Source organism: Protopterus annectens, chromosome 6.part0 (assembly GCF_019279795.1).
Source record: "Protopterus annectens isolate FY-2018-M chromosome 6.part0, PAN1.0, whole genome shotgun sequence".
Classification (NCBI taxonomy): Eukaryota; Metazoa; Chordata; order Ceratodontiformes; family Protopteridae; genus Protopterus; species Protopterus annectens.
The window spans coordinates 1,626,503,375-1,626,527,068 of record NC_056737.1 but is presented as its reverse complement, the minus strand read 5'-3'; the positions used below and the strand labels follow the sequence as shown (position 1 = coordinate 1,626,527,068).

Below are 23,694 nucleotides of genomic sequence, written 5' to 3'. Positions count from 1 at the left end.
CCTTAGTAATATACGCTAACCCCAACCTTGCCCTGCCCCTAACCTGTATCTTAAATAAAAAAAAAAAAAAAAAAATGCACATAACACTACCACTACACAGGACAGCTTGGACACTCACTGCACACATAAACATACACACACATACACAAACACGCATGCATAAAGTAAATCTATCCCTTCAACTAACTGTAAACCTTAGCAATCAAAATCACACAAACTTAATTATTCCTCTTACTTAACCCTCACTGTAACCAACATGCACTAGCAAGCAAATGCATGCGTGCATACACACACACACACACACACACACACACACACACACACACACAAAGCACTCACATGTACACACAGTCCTATTATACATCCCACTTACCTGCTTCAATGAAACACATGACTGAAATAACATCCATTTGATAATTCAGATGTTCATCTCAAAAACACTGCACTTCTGCCTGTTAACCAAATAATGGGAACCCATATATCTATCCATATATAGATAGCCATATATATATATATATATATATATATATATATATATATATATATATATATATATATTTATTTATAGATATTTATATATACATACATATAGGGTTCCATTCATTTTTAGAGTTTATTCATTTGGTCTAAATTCTTTTGGTGTAATTTTGGACTTTAAGCATATTAATGTTTATTTCATAGAGTTATGCATTTTTGACTATGTAAATTTAGTTTTGTGATATTAGTGTAAGTGAATGTTGGGTTAGACTCAATTACACAGCTGTAGCTATGCCGAAATATGGGTGTTCTTTGTGAGATCGCACAAAGTAAGGTTATGAGAGTTTGCCATTTTTCCCACTGTTGTGAGATCTAGGGACCTTGCAAAAGCACTGTTGTATTTTTTTTTCTTCTTTTTTCAATGTTTTGTGTTTTAGATTAACTGGTTTTAGATTTATGGAGCTTAGACTAAGTGAGTTTAGATACTTCAATACTGATCCAGTGTGTGTGTGTGCACGTGTGCTTGTGTTTATATATATATATATATATATATATATATATATATATATATATAATATATATATATATATATATATATATATACACACACACATAATATAAAACATACAAATTATGTCTATATCAATATATATCAATATATATATATATATATATATATATATATATATATATATATATATATATATAGTGCATTTTGCTGAATGTTGCTGGGGTCAACAAATGCTAGGATTGGTTGAGATTGTCGAATGTCCGGATAGTTGAACATCCAATATCTCTAAGTGCCGTTTCATCAAAGCAAATGAGTGAAGACTGGGAGGAGGTTAGTGTGTGCATGCATGTGCTGGATGCTAGGGCTAAAGTAAAAGTTAGGTAATGGTGCAGGTGTTGTATGTTTGCATGCTAATTTGTATTTCTCATTTAGGGTCAGGGTTAGGTAATGGGTTAGATTTCATGTTTGTTGGGTCTGTTGGTGTGTGTTTGTATGTCCAAGTGTGTATTATATAGTGACAGTGCTACAGGAAGTTTATTTCTTTAAGGTAAGGTGTCAGGTTAGGGTTAGCATTCATTACTGAGGTGATGCAGGGGGTTAAAGATACAGATATAGGTTGATATATAGACATACACAACACACACATATATATATATATATATATATATATATATATATATATATATATATATATATATATAAACATATACTATGCATAAGCCTAAATCCAGGAAAAAAAATTAATAATGTATTATGTCTTAGAAAATAAATACATTTTCATTAAACTTTTATCAACACTTTATAAAATGTGTTTGAAAAGTTTTCAGCTAAACAAATTGGAAAAGCTTGAATTTGTATACACACACACACACACACACACACACACATATATATATATATATATATATATATATATATATACACACACACACACACACACACACACACACACACACACACACACTCGACAAATTTGTGCACATGTGGTTACAGGTGCACACACAGAGAGACAGCACAGACACGCATATGCATATACAAACACATTATGAAACTATGCATTAATGTTGTTACTGTCAGACTAAAAATGTGCAAAGTATTAAAGAAATAGAAGGTGGGAGTCCATTCTCCATCACTGATCATGTTATGTGTAGTTCTAGTGTTATAGTGAGTACTTCAGACAGCTGTACTATGTACATTATAATGGACATTACCGCAAGAATCATGTGCATGATTTGGACAGGTACTAAGCACTGTACCTCACAGACTCAACCAGTGGACCAAACCATTCTTTGTAAGACTACTGAAGCAAATCCTCCCTTGCCATTAGTCTGAATATCGAACTTATAATGTTTGGAAAATGGGCACATGTGCATTAGTATCACAAATGTAACTACAGACCCACTCAAAGTACGCTGCAGTGATAGCTACTGAGCTAGGAAAGGGCATCTACTACTTCTGCATGTGTGCCAATTGTTTGCATGGTATTCTACTCAGTCAGATGCAGTTCTTCCAGATTTTTTGTATGGCCAATAACTTGACGTATTCAAGTCTGAGCAAGCTGCAAAAATGCAAGCATTGAGGGAAGAATTGCTGCAAGGTAGCACATAAATACGTTGACAGCAATAGTTTATTTATTTATTTAATTTAACATTTGTTGACCGGGAAAGTCCGAATAGGTTCCACAGAGCCTGTTTTCAGCAGAGGCCTGGGGAGAAATGCTCCAGATGCATGTCTTTGGAATGTGGGAGGAAACCGGTGTACTCAGAGGAAACCCATGTGAACACAGGGAGAACATGTAAACTTCACACAGAAGGCACCCCAGCCGAGAATCCAACCAGAGAACCTCTTGCTGTGAGGCGACAACGTTAACCGCTTCTGATCTTCCAATCTTCCTTGTTTATGTTTCTTTATTTTCAGTCTAGTTCTTTAGTTGTAACTGTTCAGCTGAATATTTCCTGATGTTGCATTTTAGTTGCTGCTGTTTTTTACAGCTGGCCACAGTGGGTTAAGGAGTTTCCTGTGGTGTTGAACAATAGAGTAACATACCTCTCAACTGTACAGATTTTCGCAGAATGTCCAGATATTTGCCTCATATTTTTGGTGTGTTCCTCCTAAAATCTGTACTTTTCTAGCAAATAGCGGAGGATTGAAGTCATTAAATAATGACAAGCATTTGAGTTTAAGACTCCACATCCTTCAGAAAATTCATGCTAATGCAAAACCTATTATTCTATGAACTTTCTAAGTTTTTAAGAGCAATATTTAAAATCTAATCCTGTTTGTCCTCCCCATTATTTTAGGCTTTGTCCAGATTTTTTTCTCTAAGAGGTTGAGAGGTATGTATGTTTATGTAATAAAACTATGTTGCCTGTTTATACCTGACTGCTGTTAAAGAGCTGTAGAAGAGTGTCATACTTGAAATGGCTTAACTCAGTGTTGTGGCTGATTTTACTGAAACTATCTTCTTCCATGTGTTCTGTCAATACCTTATTTTCTAGTGCTGTTGAAAGTTCACTAATGTAGCTACAGTGACTAAAACCCATACCTATGTACAGTCATTGTAGGTCTGGTAGTAAACTTTTAACTACACTTGCACTATCTGCAGAGACAGAGACTGGCAGGCAGCGTATTGGCCTGTAGATGTAAATCAATGGTGAAGTCTACTATAATGGGAGTAGTGGTGCATTTGACTTGCTTATTTTGTGTTTTTTTTTGTTTCTTTGTTTTTTAAGGTTGTCAGCAGTGGACTAACTACCAAGCAACCTCTCGCTCTAGAACTGCCAGTAGACAACTGAGTAAATGAGGTGAAGTCACATTTAAGTAATTATTTTCTTACAGATGCCACCAATCCATGAAAACTTTTTGTGCAGTATGGAACTGTCATGATATAGCTGTGGTTAATGTGGGATAAATGACTATTATAAATAACTTTCTAGTTTTTGCTATGCATTTAAGTAAACTGTTTTAATCATTTGATATATACTGCTGCCAAGTTAATATCCAACAATGCTCTTTTAACTGCATTTAGTTGCAATGTAAAAAATGAGTAAAATGGATACTGCAACATATACAAAGATGACAAGAATACTCCATTAGCACCTGGACTTACTAGCTCCTGGGAAAACAAACACCTACATCAATCAGCAGCTGGCAGTGAGCAGATGAGACATGAGCAGGGGGTACAGGAGCACAACTAATAAATATCCACTTCCTAATGTCATCAGTCAAGGTACTGTTGCTCATAAAAGCAGATAATACAACTGTCTAGCTACTAGAAAAGGGCCCATTTCATCACAGATCAGCCCTGCTTTCCTTTCTTTAAATTCAACAAACTGCTGATCATTCTGTTTATTGGATATAGTTCTTTCTACTTAATACCTAAAAGCTCTAGGGACATCCATATAGAGCAATATGCTTTCCTTTACCTTTGTTTTGTAATCTGGGGAAGAATACATGAGCTACACAAACTGGTTTAAAGCAAATTAAAATACATCTTTAGGCATAAATAAGTATATGCTTTAGAAACACCCTATCATTATAGCATTATGTATACTGATCTTTATACATAACAGCCTGCAGTTCAAAAACGTTCTATTTGAAATATTTGCAGTTATAAAATGGTCTTCCAGGATTAGTATTTAAGGTTATTAGATCTTTCAGGTTAGGTTGATTTCTCAATTATAAAGTTTAGATTCCAGGCCACTAGATTTTTAGGGATGTTCAAAAATTTAGGATGCTATTCTGGAACTACGTGAATGCTATGCTTGTAGCTAAAGCAGGAAGGTAAATGGCTGAAACATGTATTTTGTATAAAGGATTACATCAAACTTGTCTTGAATAATATTAAAACTACAGCTCAGAGCTGTGAGTTGCAGGTAGAACACTTTACCCTCTAGAGTTAACATCTTTAACAACATGCTGTGGACAGGCAGTGTCAATGGTTTTGTTACTGCCTCAGGCCAAGTTAGCAAAATGAATCAAGATTGTCTTGTACAAAAAAGGACATCTTTGCTTGTTAACATTAAGTATACTTTTGGTCTGAGATAAGTGGGAAGATATTTGTTCAGCCTGTGATGAGGCAGTTGTGTACGTAACCTTACCATAATAGTAGATGTTTGAATGATCACTGCTGCAGTAGTATTAGTTATATGGGCTATATGCTGTTAAGGTTATAACAGCTGGCCAGCATCCAAAGCTTCAGGACACTTTCCATGCACCCAAACAGTTAGTCAGCTTGAGCTCAGCTGACTAAAAAGGCAGGTTTGGGTACCAAGGCCTTAAGAGTTTTCATGCCAATAGAGAAACAGAGGCTAAAGCCCTATCAAGGACAATGCGAGGAAAAAAATAATAAAAGTCCTCATTCTGGTAACAAAAGCATATAAAAATAAGGGAGATGAAGGGTGGGAGTGTCTGCTGCTGCAGTGATCATTTCAACATCTGCTGGTATGGTAAGTTTACTTACACAACTCAACCACTCACAACATTCAGTTGGAAAACTTTTGCTCCAAGACTCCAAACAAGATGGTCCGGAAGACAGATGTTTTTATTTTCTTTGGACAAAAATGTCCCTACATGCTTTCCACCATTTCTACTAATATCTAGGTCACTCCAAAGGAAACCTATCATCCCAGGAATGGAAACTGTTAGCCAACTGTACTCGAAAGTCTGCAAGAGGAATGCTCTTCAAAGAAAGGAAAATTCTGGAAGGCTTAGTGTCTAAACCACAATTTCTTCAGGTCAGCTTAAGCTGAATAATGGTTTGGGTGCATGGAAGGTGCCATTGAAGCTTTGGAAGCTGTCCATCTGTTGTATCCCATGAAGGATACAACCCATACAGCTAAGGCTATTGCAGAAATGATCATAAAGATGAACACCATGCTACTGAATGGCCATCACTGTCAAGGTCATCATACTCTGAAATGTCTCGTCTGGTGCAGGATCACTAGCATCAGACTATAATGACTTTCTTCAGAAGGATCACTAGTAGACATAATCTGACTGCTGCAGGTGTCTGACGGCATATCCAAAAATGATACAGCTACAGTACTGGACCCTGACATGCAGGAGGTCTTCTGAGTTGAAACCTGCCACACAACACCTTCACCTCCAGGCATACCGTCACCCACGTCAGACACAGTTACATCACTTGTGAAACAACCAGTCACCTCTAAACCCACTTATGTGAAAACACACACTGACTTACATGACCAATCAGTAAATGATGCCATGCAAAACCAAACACATATAGCACAGCTGACTAAGCAGTCATGGAACATAAATGCACCAGCCTGGAATAGTAAGATCCAAGATCCTGTTTACAAGTCCCCATTGAATGTGACTGTCTCCCTCTACCTACAAGAAAATCAATACATTAGATACTGATAATTAAACAACTGCTAGATAGAAAAGTGAAAAAATAATTATTTATATATGTTTACCAGGATGGTCTGACTGGGCAGTTTCCCTTTTCAGAGGAGGCCTGGGGAGAACAACTCCACATTACATTCAATAATACAAAACAGAATATGCATGAGCAATGAAGCAGCAAGTGATGCTTGACAAAATACACCTTACATAGTAGATTAAACACAACACATAGTAAATAAAACATGAGCAGTAGCTGTGAACGAATACTTAGGTAAATAACATAGGCACAGTAAGTATATCATAACTGAGTTAGGCATAGATGGAGAAGGACAAAGGTGCAATAGTTAATATTAGATGTTAATCTCACTTGATACTATTTATTTAGGACAGATATAGTTATGATGGTAATGTGAGAGAGAAGTAGATTATTCTAGCTGGAGGAAGAATAAAGCAGGACCAAGCATGACAGATTCAAAGTAGATAGAGAGAGAAAGTATGCTATGGCCATGTGTATTTTTGCATCTTCAGTTGAATAAGGCTTAATTCTCTACAGGATGCAGGTTTTTGATTTTTTTTACTGCTTCTTTTACATGGTGATCAAATCAAATCTTTTCACCTATTACTACTTCTAGTAGGCTGGTGTGAGAAACTGTTTCAATTGTGGTGTTATTGGAAGAGATTAAGATGGAGATGGATATGTTGCCGTGAAATAGTTTGGGAGTGAAGAAGACGAGAAACGTGTTTTTTGGGGGGGGTTCAATAGGAGTTGGGAGTTGTTGAGTCATGCTTTTACAGAGAGGAGGGATTCCTGAGCAAGTTGTAGTTTTTCGATGGTATTAACTGCTGCAATGTTGAGTGCTAAGTCAATCTGCATACTGTATGATCAAAGCATTTTTGGTGGCTTTGTATACATCATTAATGAAACTATTAAATAGGAATGAGCTTAGGTTGGAGCTCTGGAGGATACCTACAGATATAGGAAGGAATTGTCAGTGTTCCATTTGTCTACTTGTTGTCTATCAAATAAATAACCAGAAAAATGTGAAAGGGATAATCTTTCTAGTCAAAGGGAGGAGAGTTGGTTAAGACATTTGGGATGGGACATAGAATCAAATACTTTGGACAGATCAAGGAATACTGCCAATACTAGGTTATCAAAGTTGCCATGGAGGTTAATGGAAGTACAGAAATTGAGGAGTGCAGAGCTGGTGTTGTGGTGTGGATGAAAGCCATATTGGGTAGGCAAGAGATGATTAATGACAAGTATAGAGTTTAGTAGTTGTTGAATACTTTTTTCTAGAATTTTGGATATAGAGAAGTGGATAGCAATGGGCCAACAGTTGGTCAAGTCTGTTGAATTCCCACCTTTATGAAGTGGCAAAATGTTGGACTTCTTCCTAGCTTTCGTTGATAGAGTGGTTGTTCAAGATAGATAGTGGGTAGGCTAAGGCATCTGCTGCTAGTTAAATATATCTGGAAGGAAGAATGTCAGGGGCGAATATTGTTGGTTTTAGTTTGAGTCTATAAATATGAGGAGTGTATAACCTCAACAGCTGATGATGAAGCCAGGCAGCTGTAACAGGCATTTGTGTCTTCGCCTAGATGTCACATTAGATACTGTGGAGTTTGGGAGCTCTGCCCTGTGGACAACTTGGTTAAGGATTTCCCTCACTAGCATACCTCTCAAATTCCATGCATTAAATATCATTGCGCTGTCCATTAAAAATCATAGCAGGGGGTCAGAAAGAGGAACATTTTCTTATTTTCACAATAGAAGTTCTTATATAGACTACATCTTATATAGTTAGTGATAGTGAGTCTTCCTGTATGCTTAGTTTATTTATTTAATAAAGTATGTATTTACAAATAGGTCTAACTTTAGAGGAGTAAGGCTAAATCTGAAAGTCCAAATCATAGCACTATGCTTAAATCAGAGCAGTTGAAAGGCATGTCCCCTAGATTGTTCCCTGTGCTGTGCTACTCCACCAGACATGTGGGATATGGCAACTGCTACTGTCCAGAGTGATTAACATCGCCCAGCTTGTAACATAACTGCTGAAATATATGTGTACTGCATGCACCATTCAAGTGTAATGAGCTTAAGGAATGTAAGATCTCTGCATCTACCTGGACCCCGACCTCCATGCTCCCACGAGGGAAGATGCATCTTTCCCAATGACAGCTGAGGATATGTGGAGCTCACGCTGTAGTGTTACCTATTGTTTACAGAATAGCTATGTATATTCTCTGGGCCCCCCAGAGTCTCTGGGCATGTATATTGTTTAGCCTAATCAGAGCACAGATGAACACATGCCCATGGCTATCAAAAACATTAATGTCAGCCTGTATGGCCAATTACAGCTTGTTCCAACTATTTTGGATCCAGTATATACCAGACACTTAGTACTAAGTGAAAGCAGGGCCTTTGCCAGCACCTCATTGTCTTCACCACTTAATTGCTTCTGCCTGCAACACTGCAACTTAGCAATGGTAATATATACAGTAAAATCTAATAAAAGGAAATTAATATGATGAACGAAAGACTGCCTACATGCAACGTTTGCATATACAAGTCAAAAAAGTGAGTCACACAAGAAATACACATTTGTGAAATAACTACCATGGTAAATTCCATGTGCTCTCTATACAAAGCATATCATTGGCTAATTATATCAAAACAATACTTTTAATATATTTAAAAGTCATTGCAATTTTTTTTCAGTTCTTAGAATTATTTTTAACTTTTAGATTGTCCAAATGGTGCCTTAAGTAATCTTCCATATCTGGAACAGTTAACAGGACAATTTACAAGAAGCATCTGGTCTTTTGGGAAGTTCCTGCTGCACTACATATTTACTTGAAGACATGACTTCAGAACTCTCTCGCTCTCTCTCCTCTCTCTGTAGCTGTTGATTAACAGAGTTCTCACAGTTTCTATTTTCTTGCAACAGGACTGGTTTTGACACCAGTGACACCCAGTTGTGACACTTCTGGTTGCTCTTCGTCTTGGAATGACAATGTAAATCTTACACAAATGTCTGCAATTTCTCCAATACAACTTTCTACCTCCCCCACAAACTCAAGAGATCTTAATTCAGCTATTTTAGTAAGTACTTTAGCTTCAAGCTAACCTTCCTATGGTTTATGAATTCCCAGTTTGTCTTCAGGCTGTAAATCGGGTAGTTTTCTTCAGTTCCTGTCACAGTAGTTTTTTTGTTTTCTGATTTTTTTCTAGCATTTCTTTTACTTTGTGTTGATTTTCAGATATTAGCAATGTAGCTTTTCAGCCTTCTCCTCAACAATAACTGTGCAAGGGAAGAGACTGAGTCACTACAGTGGAGTATTCTTATATTTTAAAGTTGTGAGAGGATATCCTCATAGTGTTTGCTACTGCTTTTTTCATGAGATTCTCCATTGTTTGGAGAGTTGTCTTAACTTGCCCACTGCTATGTGGATAGTTCAGACCATGTATTCTATGTCTGAATTCACAGTATTGCACAAATCTTCTAAACTTCTGACTTCCATACTGCTGACCATTGTCAGGTATAACAATATGAGTTGGACCCTGTCTCAAATGTTGGGGAGCAAATGGGTATAAATAAGGAAATTATTCTTTTGAGCTGGAACAAAGGATCTGAATTACTTACTAAGTTTAATGCTACTGTCTGCCAAGTTCACAGACGATAGCAAGTTGGGAGCCATTATTAACTCCCTGAGTGATGTTGACATCCTACAGAAAGGCCTCACTGGGACCAACGACTGGGGCCAGAACCATGGCCTTAAGCTCAATGCCGAAAAATGTCTCATCATCCCCTTTGGGAAAAATCCAGTTCCCATGAATTACCACATTGATGGTAGTCCACTAAACACAGAAGGTGTTATAAGAGATCTGGGAGCACAAGTTGACAGCAATCTCTCTTTTGACCACCACATTCCCACTGTGATCAGAAAGTCCTTCTATGTGGCACAACTCATTACTAAGGGTTTTGCATCTAGGAATAGAGAGGTCATTGTTTCCCTCTACTCTTCCCTCATTAGGCCAGTCATCGAGTACAATGCCCCATTTGGCATGTACCTCACTAGACATCTGCAACAACTGGAGAGGCCGCAAAAGTACCTCACAAAGAGGATCCTAGGCCTAGGCCTACCCAATATGGACAGACTCAAAAAACTCCAACTATTCTCTATCTCATATCGCCTACTTAGAGGAGATCTCTGCTTGACTTACAAAGCCATGTTTGACCCAGCTCTGTTAGAAATGCTACATCTAATGAAATCACAATCCCTCTGCACCACACGCTCCAGAGACCTCAACCTCATTACCACAATCAACAGAACATGGTGGAGGGAGGGATACATAACCTAGATACTGCCCGTGCTATGGAATAGACTTCCATACATGTCAAACAGAGCACTTCAATGGCCCTCTTCAAAAGAAACCTTGATGAGTGGATGAGAAATGGAAAATTCACCCTGGAGATCACTCCAGTGGCTCTACTCGATGGAGGCACTGGGAACTAACGTCGGGTGGCAAGATGCTAGGGTAATCCTATGGGCTAGGCTTGTAAAGGCTCCAGGGCCATTAGCCTAGTACACACCTATGAATCTATGAACAAAGCAATTACCAGAAAATAGAAATCAAAGTCTAAACCAACTCTAACTGAAGTACTGAATATTGTAATAGAGATAAAAGAAATGGAGATAGAATCTTTAGAAAAGTGAAAAAGCAAATTATACAGAAATAAATAGAATATGTAGGAAAATATATACGGAATAATGTTCAGGAAAAGGAGTGAGGTTTAAGGGAAGGCAGGAATCCAACAATTTATGTAATGTTGGAGTAAATGGCAATTATTAAAAAGAAAAAGAACATATACGTAATGTATAATGCAACAAAATGAAAAATACTAACAATCTTTTTTTTTGTGTGTCTTTGTCTTAAGTTATATTTTAATAAACGTATTTAAAAATAACTGCATAAAAAGAATACAGACTTTATGGCACTCATCACACTTGTAATTGCATCTTAGGGATGGATTACTTAAGGAAGACAGAATAATAATCTACACATTTGAGTTAATTTTCTAATTTGCACTAAAGCTAATCAGTGCCTCCTATGCTCCATGGATTACTATAGCAATAACCAACTCCTGGGTGTGGTATATTGAAGATCTACCCACAGCTGGTATGGTTTAATCATGAGGGTGTGTCATCACCTTGCTTTTGTTTACACCCTTATGCAGATCTGCTACTGTCAACTACAGCTTCTTATGTATTCTGTGTATCATCACTTGTCACATGCATTACGCAACTTGAATTGTATTCCCTGTACAAAAAGGAATGGGCCTGATATGAGTAATTTTCGATCACCGCCCTACAGCACTAAATAAACAAACAAACGTAAATGCATACATAAACAATTTAATAATTAAATAAATGACCATGAAGCATATCAGTTAGTATCTCTTCTTTTCAATTAGTTTTATGGTATGCACTGCATTGCAGACAGGAAAAAGTTGCATTCTTTCTTTTATCTGACTTGTAATTCCTGGCAAATAGATCTCTTACATTTTCTTTGCCACTTTATTTTTATTTTTAGGTGTGATTCATTTACCCTCTCAAGCATTTGTTTTCTGAGTTGAGGGGGACAATCTGTCATCTTTACACATTAAGCCCTGGACTTAATTATTTCTTTACTGAAAGAAAAATAAGATGTAATTTTTTACTTTATGATTATTTTGCAAAGGGCAAGATTTTACTGCATTGCTAACTTTGCATTGCAATTGTCAGTTTTATATTTTTCTACCATATGATTGCAAAAAATGGTCACTGCTCACTTTAAACATCTTACTATGCAAATATTAACACTCTTTTTGAATTATTTGGTATAGGCACAGGGTAGTTTGGAGTGAAAAAGTACACGGGATCACGTCAGTCACCCTGCTAGACAGGGGTCCAGGGAAGTAAATAGTGTGAGAAGAAATAGCCAGGGAATTGTTATGGCTAGGCTTGTATAGGCCCTAGGGCCGATAGCCTAGTACCAAACTATGAACCTATGAACTACACTTGAGTAAGGTTTCTAGATTATCTTCCTACAAGGAAGGAGTACAAGGTTTCTTACTTTTACTGTTGTCAAACTGTGTGTTTTAATGGTTTTTGCTACAAAATTACATTCTTTCTTATTTTTAAGTGTATTGTATTTTGTGATCCAGTGAGGCAATTTGTTCAATAGGAAACCGCAAAAACATAACAATTTGTCAAACTGCAGTAATGTTGACTTGTAAATCATCAACCTCGAATGGTCAAACTAAAAAAACAGCAATTCACAAAGGATAAAAAAAAAAAAAAACTAAACCAGTGTTTGTGCAGGGGGAAAGCCTCCCTGCAGCCCCTGGTAATATACTGATTCTGAATCCCCACTGTATGACAATCTCAGTGTGAGAAAGCTGGTATGATTCAACAAGCTGATTTTCAGTCAGCTATACCGGCTTTCACACTTATTGATGAAAGGAAACCTTTGACGGAAAAGCATACACCACACACACACACACACACACACACACACACATATATATATATATATATATATATATATATATATATATATATATATATATATTTAGACTCCTGGCGGTGTAAACTTTGGCTGTAGATGACTGTCACTTTTGAAGTGACACCCTAACCCCATGTGCAAAAATAGGAAAAAAAGGGGTTGTGGATGGATATATTATATATACATATATATATATATATATATATATATATATATATATATATATATATATATTATATATATACATATGGGAGCTGTACAGATCCCCAACGGCTCTTTCTGCCGAAGCAGAAATCACCAAACATACTTAACCGAAAGTGCTGTTCACCAAAGCAGCACTTTCGGATAAGTATGCTCATTGTGCCGGTCGCACTATGGTGCGGTTAAGAGAAATTTCCCTTTTTCCCACTGTAGTGTGACCTTGGAGTGAGAATATAAAAGTTGGGGGTGCAGGGGGGCTTGCCCCCCTGCATAAAAGAAGATTTAGTTTTTTTTTTCTAATGCACTTTAACGAAAGCGCTGGGTCAAACATGGCTTTCATTAAAGTGCATTTGGTTATTTTGGATTCAGACTATTGAACTTTCGTTCAATAGTCCTAGAGCCATATATAAGTATATATGTATATATATATATATATATATATATATATATACACACACACACACACACACACACACACACACACACACACACACACACACACACACACACACATTAACTCCAAGGTCACACAAACACAAAAAAGAGAGAAACCTTCCAAAACAAAGACAGTCATTTCCATTGTTACACACTTATTTATCAGCATTTTCACTTGGTACCCGATACTTACAGAACAGGAAACAAGGGAACTGTAGAGAAACTAAAGATGAAAAAATAGCACAACTCCATGGTCACACAAATGCAAAGAAGAGAGAAACTTTCCAAAACAAAGGCAATCATTTCCATTCTTAAACAGTTATCAGCACTTTCATCCTGACATGGTACCTGATGCTCAGATAACAGGAAAGTAGGTGAACTATAGAGAAACCAAAGACGAAAAAAATGGCATGACAACATGCAGTTCATACTCACTCCATCTCACAGTCACAGAATATTGATATGATTCCAGTAAAGAAAACTATTATTTAAAATTGAATTGGTGTGATCTCTTTCTCATCTTCACTTGTGGCTCCCCTCCCCCCCCAAGTAAACAATTCCTGCAAAGTTTCCTGCAATACCAGAAGGACAAGGGAATAAGAACAGAAAAGAAAAGGGTATACTGCTGGGACTTTCACTCATTGAATTGGTCTTATGTAGGTTTACCCCCTTGAAAGTAATTTCTGCTCCTAGTTTTTTTTATGTTTTTGCTTCTTTTTGTCTAAACCATATAGCGTGCATACTCACAAGGGCCTTTCCCTCTTTCCTTCACCTGCCCTTACAACAAGCTGCCACTAGGTGGAAGCAGAACCCCATTAAGCAGCTTAATACCAGCCCTGTTAAGTAGCTTGTCCCATAAGCTGGACAGAACTCACCAAATATTTTACCTTCTCAAACATTTGATTCTATACTAAAGACACTCAAAACCTTCTCAGTATTAAACCTCAATAATTAGTGAATAAATGGTGGAAACATAGTTATGGTGCTCAATATATGTGAATAACGCACACCACCACTTACCTTCTACAGATATAGTCCTGATAATTTTTTTTGGCTTGTACCTGGTACATAGGGCTCTACCACTCCTCTACCCTACCCCCGTTCCCACCCACCCCATCTCATTTCCTTTATACTTAGTCATGCCACACCCATCCACATTCCTCCACCAATCACAAAGAATTGGTACCATCCCCGTCCTTAACTCTGCTCTCATAGCACACACTATACATACAATGCCTCCCCTCACTCAAAATAGCTACAGTCCAATTACCAATATACTATCAGAGCCCCTCTACATTCCACATAACTAACAAAACATGCATTCCCAACTAATAGCTGTAATACTAACACTCACCATCACAGCCCACCTAACCTCACACTGCTCCAACAACATCACAAACCCCAACAATAGTCACTCCACCTCAACCTTATCTCCAAAAATTCACTATCCCCTACTCATCTCACCCTCACTCTAACTATACCATCTATGACTTGCGCCCCTACAAACTCCTCCATTATCAAAGCAAATATAACTTATTTGTACAATGTGACTTAGCCTTCTCAAAATACCTACAAACAATAATAAACAGTGCCTCACACTTGTTATGCAGTGGAGATATCAACCCCAGCCCAGGTTCACTAACCAATCCAACTAATCACCAAAATCAGTGTAGTGCCAACATTAGCCTACTCAAGAAAACATCCGGTACACTAATAATAAATCATAACATAAGATGCATCCTTAACAAAATCACAGCGCTCCATGCATCTATAGCATTATACTTACCTGACTTCATCTTCCTTACTTAAACTATATATTAAAAATGAAAAAATACTTCCCCCTGGCTACAGCATACTAAAAAAAACATACATCTAAAAAAGGAGGCGGAGTTGTTCTCCTATATCTTAACATTGAACTATTTAACATAGAAATCCCTGCATTTAATAATGCAGAGATCCTACTTGGCAAGACAAGACTAAGTATATAAAAACAGCTAAACATTTTATGATCGTATATCCCTCCAGGAGATAACATCAAAACCCTAGAATCTGTAATCCACTGAGCCTCTGAAACCCTTCTCCATGAATCAGTTATATTAGGCAACTTCAATAATGACTGGACCACACTTAACTCACCCCAGCTCTCAACTCATATTAATCTTTATGGTTTCTCACAACGTATACAAACCCTACTAGGATTGACAAAAACCTCAAAAAAGAATCAATTTCAGACTGGATTCTCACTAATCTCCCAACTACCGCTTAAAACTATGGGACACTACCTGACACTCTAAGTAACTACCTCCCTACCTTTTCCATCAGAGGCCAAATTAAACTCACTAAAACTAGCTCCCTTAAACACATAAGATACACTAAACACTTCAGGGCTGATGACTTTAATACAGCCCTTAACCACTATAACTGGTCTCCTCTTTTAACACTTCAGTTAGATGAAACAATTGAGTATTTCAACTCTATCTTCATAAGCATTCTCAATCAACTTGCTCCCCCCAAGACAAATTTGCAATAAAACCATCTATGCCCCGTGGCTTACCAAGATACTAGACAACTTATGAGACAAAGGGACAAAGCATGGGAAACCTGACACAAAAACAAAACTATTCCTAATAGGTAAAAATTCTTAGAAGTGAGAAATATAGGGAAAAAAAACAAATCAGAGTCAACAAACAAATACTATAATGAAATTCAATCTAAGCACAATACCAACCTACAAAAGTTCTGGACCTCCATAAACAATATTTTACAAACAGGCAAATCACGGACTCCTCATCCAAACATAGATGGCATCTCTTTAAACACAGCTACACAATTCAATGAGTTCTTTACCAACTCAATACCAAAACTGTCAACAGATCAACCCTCCCCAATCCCTACTATACTACATTGCCCACCAAATAACCCAAACTCCTTCAACCCTTCAATCATTGCCAACTAATACCATCCACAGACACCTAACCAAACTTAAACCACCACCCTAGCCACAGATAAACTTCCTGCCAAATTCATTCAAATAGCTGCTAAAGCCATTTCCTACCCAATCTCAATAATCATTAACAGATCAATCTCTAAATAAAAGGTGCCACTTCTCTGAAAAATATCCACCATTATACCAGTTTATAAAGGTGGCACTTCCACTGACCTATCGCCCTATTGCTATACTATTCCCACTGGCAAAAATACTTGAGAAATGTATCCACACCCAGGTCCTAACACATATCCTCTCTAACAACCTTCTTGCCAAAACTCAACACAGATTCCACCCCAACCATAGTACTACCACTGCACTCATCCAATTTAGTAACCTAGTAAATACACAATACAACAATGGCCAACTAGTTTCTGCAGTATTCCTTGACCTATCAAAAGCATTTGATACAATCTCCTATACAAAACTGCTAACAGCACTCTCTGAATTAAAACTAGCTACCCTCAAAACAATATGGTTTCAAGACTCTCTCCCAGCGCCAACAAGCTGCTCAGTGGAAGGACTCCTTTTCCCCAATTCTTCCTGTGAAACTCGGAGTACCCCAAGGATCAATTCTAGGACCCCTACTTTTCACTACAGTCACAAATAACTTTCACAAAGCCATCTCTCTAGCAAATCTGGCAAAATATGCTGATGACTCCACCTTAATCTGCTCTGCCCCCACCCTCCAGAAACTACAAATCAAGACCCAAGAGACCTTTACATCCATTGAAACCTGGCTATCAAACTCCCAGTTAATACTAAATCCTAAAAAGACCCAACTTATGCTCTTCCATCCCTCCAAAGCTACATTACCAATTTCTCCATTCACTATATTTGCAACAGATAATACCACACTCTCCCTTGTTGCACAAATCAAATTACTAGGAGTCATCAATGACCACAATATGAATCTGACAAACACATAAGTCAAACGATAAGCAACGTCCACAAAAACTAGATACTCTACAGATGCAAAAACTTCCTAACTAATAACAGTAAAGTCATTCTAGCTCACATCCATCTTCTCTCAACTCTACTGTATGCCTCTCCATTCCTAGTTAATCTAAACAAATCCGATTTAAATAAACTGTCTGCATGCTACAACAAAATACCAAAATTTGCCACAAACTCCTCCTACCTGACTCATCAGTGTCAAGCCCTTAAACAACTTTGCTGGCTGGAACTCGCAAAGACCTTAGCCCTTAACCAACTTATTCTAGATCACCAAATACTGTATCAGCCCGACAAAACTCCTTCCTTACAAGACCTCCCTCTACTCTAACAACAGAGAACTAAGATCCACTAATAAGGCTCTAATTGCAATCTCCAAAAGCCACTACAGCTCTGGTGACTCCCTTTATTCTAGTAACATTGCCAAGACTGGAAACTCCCTACCACTTGAAATAAGGGTTCAAATTAACAAAACCACCTTCAAAAAACAGCTAATTTCCCACCTAAATAACTCTGGGATATGCAACTTCCTAGCACCTGGCTGAGATATTCTAATGCCTTTTACCTTACTCGTTATTTACCATCTTCATTAAAACTCCCACAGATGAACTATATATAACCTCACTTTAGATACCTACTTGTAAGCTGCCTACTCCCCTCTGTCCTCTCACTTAGCCTAAATTTACTACTTCTCCCCTAGATTCAATAGAAGAACTTTCCCTCATTATGTTACTGATCCTTATATGAACATGTTTATACCTCCTCACTAATTAGCAATTTAGTATTTTTCTCTTTTTTTCTCTTCACTACAATCTTGATATTTACCTCTACTAAACTGTGTGTTTATACAATTGTTACATTTTTTTTTTTGCTTTTTATCATATTTGTATTAGCTACTTTATTCTCTAATTGTATGTCTAAACCACTAAGCTTATGTAAACATCTTATGTATTGTATCATGCCAAATGTTCTGGAGCTTTTCTCCCCAGGCCTCAACTGAAAATGGACAGCTATGTTCAGTCAGACAAATGTAAAATAAATACACAAAAAAATTAAAAAAAATGCTTTAGTGTTTTCATCCAGTTGGGACTTCTCAAACTCAAATATATATATATATATATATATATATATATATATATATATATAAATATAACATAACCTACAATTTGTATAATAATATATATACTCTATGAATAAACAAATAAATTAAAAATATTATTTAATTAAATGAATTGTTGAATTTCATTAAATTGTGGAGAAGTATACACACTATCTGTACAGAAGACACGTTAAATGTTATACAAAATCCAGATCTACTGTTTTAGCTCCTTTGATACACCAATTTTGAGCAACTGAGGATAATAAAAAGAAAACTGAAACAATCATAAAAACTATTCAAATATACTGTCAGTTACATCCTGTAAGACGCTAAACTTAAAAATTGCACATTAGACAGTTATCACCATAAACTCTTCAAGGGAACAAGAAATAATTCTTAATAAACTCAGCTGTATGACTGTACTTCAGCATTATTTAATTTCCTGTGCTGTGCAGTATTGTAAAAGGAAGCTCACCTCATGAACCCAGAGCCGTTTAATCACTGCTGGTGATTCAGCTGTTTCTGGCCTAGAAAGACAAACTCCTTGAATAACACGAGAAAAGTCACGCAGATTAAAAAGATAGTGTGACTTAGTGGGGGTGGGTAGCAGGTTCTTCATTGCTTCCTTATAGATAGTCATTGTGCCATGGATGATGTTAGGGGTCATAACTATATATTCCTTAGGGAAACTGTACCTAATATAAAATAAAATAGCATCTTAGAAGTGAAATAATATATTATTATTATTGCAACACAGAAAATGCATTTTTCTTTTCAATTGATAGCAGACTGTGTATCAATAAACTGTGCAACTAAAATCTTTCTTAGTGTAAGAAAAAAATAGATTTTTCCAGCAGCAGCTATTTTATACAATGTGTCCAATATTCAATATGTTTACTTAATATATTCATGATGTGCTATGGAAATGCACGGGGAATGAAAAAACATATCAATAGGCAGTATTTTTTTTTATGTTTCAAATTTTAGCTGGATATACAAATAAAGCTACAAATGACCCTAACAGAGATAAATATAGTTTAGTCTAGCAAAAGTACTGACTTAAGTAAATAATTAGATTTTTCTCTTTACTTACAGGATTATTGTAAAATGAATCAGAAAAAATGTGGCACAGAAACAACTGAATATTGATTCCTAAGACTATTAAGCATGCAGTTATATCTGTATTTTTATCTGTAGAAGAGTGGATGTAGATAATCAGCTATTAGCTAAGCATTAGGATACATATTCAGTCATCATTTTCTAACGAAATACATTATGATAATACAATATTTGTAAACTGATAGGGATTGCTTATTGTACCTTTTATAAACACTATCTTACCTGATGAATACAGGGGTGTTGTTTCTGTTCATGTATTTGTCTAGCCAAAAGCAATATGCATCTCACACTTTGAATGGTTTGCAACAAAATAAGAGTAGCATCATTAGTCAATAGTGCAGTGTCCACATTAGTCATATACCCCAAGGTATGGATAATGGAATGAGCATTAGCATTCTTAGTCATGGTATTACCAGTGAAAAATATCAAAATCACTAAAAGATTCTTAGGTGTCACCTCAAGTGAACACGTGACAAAGTGGCATACAGAACAGGGTCTACATTAACGTTAGATATACAGTTATATAAGCACACATAGGACTAGGATTTTGCCCATCCTTTATCCCTAATGAGCCTACAGAGGAAATACTGTAGACAAGACACATTAAAAGAAATGACCATTGCTGCTCTGTGCATGTATCCACTAAACTTGTATATGCTATACTTTAAGGTTGACCAGCCAACGACACTTGGTACCTGATTCCCCCACACCCCTTCATCGACATCACAGCCACCACCAGGAATAAGTCTTGAAACCTTAGATCAGGACAAGTAGACAGGAAACATTGTTTTCTTTGTCAGCTGCCTAAAGATGATCATCCCACATATGTGTGGCATTCTGTGCTGCACTGATGTTTCATGCCTTTTACAGCTATGGTCAAACATGCCAGTGACCCTGCACTGGCATTGAAGAAGAATCCTGCCATGCCTATCAAGTGCACTGACCTGCAGCAATCATTTTCCCTGTAGGGAAAACCCTGGCTCAATAAAATGAGATTATGGTCCCTCTGGTCCAGCAGAAGGACTATGTTTCTAAAGCATTAAAGATTTCTTGCCTTTGGCATTGTTTACCAGGAAATGTAAGAGGAAGAGGGAATACCTCAGTATGTTTCAAATAATAAGTTATTACAACCTGATGTAGCTAGCCTATACCATCATACTACAGAAATATCTATTGGATACTAGCACAGATATTCTATTATTTCAAAAAGGCAGCTACAGATAATAAATTCTACCACAACATTACTAATATAATAGGCAATAATATCCTATAGTTTGTTACAGCATTAATCTGGCAGTGTACTGTTAAACAAAATATTCAGACAATAATAGCTGACTATCTGAATAATGAATTGTAGGGAGTAAGTAGCATGTTTGAAAATGGTGCCAATTTTTTATAATCAGGTCTGCAAATGAATGCTTGGATAGTAATCCTACCTGGATAGAAAACAGTTTTTCTATGCATTTTTAAACTGGCCTGCCCGACTCATCATTAACAAGGTTTAGGTTCATAGGTAGGTACTAGGCTATCTGCCCGAGGGCATGTATAAGCCTAGCCAGTGTGTGTCAGCTTTCACCGCCCCATTGATTAATTAGCTGAGCCTCTGTCAAGAAGAGCCAATGAAGTGATCCCAGGGGTGTATTTTCTGTTACCCATCCACTCGTCAAGGTTTATTTATTTATTTATTTTATTTATTTCCAGTTTGATTACCGGGGAAGTCCACTGGGCCAGAACATACCCATTTTCAGTCAAATACAATCTAAGTTACATAGTGTAAAAGATAGTAATAAAATATATACATTTGGAATAACATTACATTGAATACAGTTAGTAAAAAAGCAAATAACATCATTCAGGAAGGTAGATACAATAGATTTAGTAGTTTCCTTGAAGAAGGTCTAAGGTTAGTAAAGTTAGTAAAAAAAACATCATTCAGGAAGGTAGATACAATAGATTTAGTAGTTTTTGACTGTATATTTACATATGAGGAGTAGAGAGAGTACATAAACTGAGAGTAGAATATAGTTTGATCAAGCAGGTTCAAGGGATTTATTTAGATTTATGTAGGATGTAAGCAGTGCACTTATGTTTAGAGGATGAGTTCCATTTCCTGCCAAGAGAGTAGGAGGAGAAGGAGGCCAGCAGGGTGGTTATTGTTGATGGGGTGTGATTAAATTTTGTTCAGATCTTAGAGAGATCTCTTGGGGTGTATGGTGGTGGGAGGATGCTAGGGCTGGGCATTTTTCAGGGTAGAATATTAATTTGTGAGCAGTGGTTGGTTGGAGGTAGTCTAGGTAGTTATTTAGATTTGGTAGCAAATTTAGATTTAGTGGAGATGGAAGAAGACAGGTTAGTGAGATGGTAGATTGCTAAGGAATGCCTAGCGGAGTTGGAGAGAAAGCAGTTGTTCTTATAGAGATACCTAGCTTTTTGGTGGGTTTTTTTTTTTTTTGTTTGTGTGTATGTGGCAAATTTGAGGTGATGCCAAGGAGTTTTGCAGATGGGACCACCTCTATGGTTGGTTTCTCTTGAAGAGTGTTGGTGAGAGGCTCTGCCTAATGTAGTTAGGAATTTTGTTCCAAAGCATGGGGAGTCTCTGTGACAGGAATCTATCCCTCCAGCATGTTCTATTTATTGTTGTGGTGAGGTTTAGCTCACTAGAGCGAGTGGCTCGCAGTGACTTGGATTTCTTTAGGTGGAGCATGTCCAACAATTCTGAGTTGGACACGGCTTTGTAAGTCAGGCAGAGATCACCTCTGAGTAAGCGATATGCCACTGAGCACAGCTGGAGTTTTTCCAGTCGGGCTGCATAGGACATATGTTTGAGACCAGTAATCCTCTTAGTGAGGTACTTTTGTGGTCTTTCCAGCTATTGGAAGTGTCTTGTGAGGTACATTCCAAATGGGGCACTGTACTCTATGATGGGTCTGATGAGTGACGAGTAGAGGGGCAATATAACCTCTTTATTTCTAGATGCAAACCCTTTAGTAATTAGATGGGATACACAGAAACTACTTTGGCAATATGATTGTCAAAGGAGAGATTACTATCCACCTGGGTCCCCAGATTTCTTATTACCTCTTCTGTATTAAGGGGGCTGCCACCTATGTAGTAATTCACAGGTGTTTTGTTTTTCCCAAACGGGATGACTATGCATTTTTTGGCATTTAGTTTGAGACCATGACTTTGACACCAGGTGTCCGTCTCAGTAAGGCCCTTTTGGAGAATGTCTGTGTCAGCCGGTGAGTCAATTATGTCTCCCAGTTTGCAGTCATCGGCGAACTTGGTTAGCCATAGTCCTCCTGTGTTTGCCTGTACTTCTGAGAGGTGCATGCTGAACAGTAGGGGGTCCCAGGACCGAGCCTTGAGGGGCACCACTTGTGATTGGTTTAGAGTCGGACCCAGAGCCCGCTATTCTTACCATGTGAGTTCTGTTTGTTAGCCAGTTGGCAACCCTTCTCATGACGTAATGGTTTATGTTCAGGCTGGTGAGTTTTTCTACAATTCCCGAGTGGGGAATGGTGTCAAAAGCCTTGGCGAGGTCAAGGTAGGCTGTGTGAACTACCTTCCCCTCATCTATGGCCTTGGTGACTCTCTCGAAGAAGTCAACCAGATTTAGTAGGCATGATCTGCCCTTAACAAAGCCAAACTGGGTTGGGTCAAGTGTTTGGAGGTTCCCAATGTCTTTGTTAATGAGTTCCATGATGATGCGCTCCATAGCCTTGCAGACCAGGCTAGTCAGGCTTAAGGGGCAATAGTTACCAGGGTCAGTTGTGGCCCCTCCTTTGTGGAGCGGAATAACCGTTGCTGTGTGCCATTCTATGGGCAAGTAGACTATGGAGAGGCTGAGGTTGAACAGTGAGTTTAGGTGGGGGGGGTTAGTTTGTTCTGTAGTTCGTGCAAGACGCAGCCTGGGACACCATCTGGCCCCATTGACGCTGTGCTTTTGGCTTTTGAAAGGGTTGTTTTCACCTGTGTGTCTGTGATTTCCG

General features: G+C 37.5%; 1 protein-coding gene across 1 annotated transcript in view; it reads right to left on the bottom strand.

The window, feature by feature from the left end:
• DNAH7 (dynein axonemal heavy chain 7) overlaps nt 1-23,694 on the bottom strand; it is a 4,771,155-nt gene that overhangs the window by 1,854,888 nt on the left and 2,892,573 nt on the right. The window contains exon 36 of the mRNA XM_044073696.1: nt 19,059-19,278. Coding sequence (XP_043929631.1) covers nt 19,059-19,278 — 220 coding nt within the window. The remainder of the gene's footprint in view (nt 1-19,058; nt 19,279-23,694) is intronic.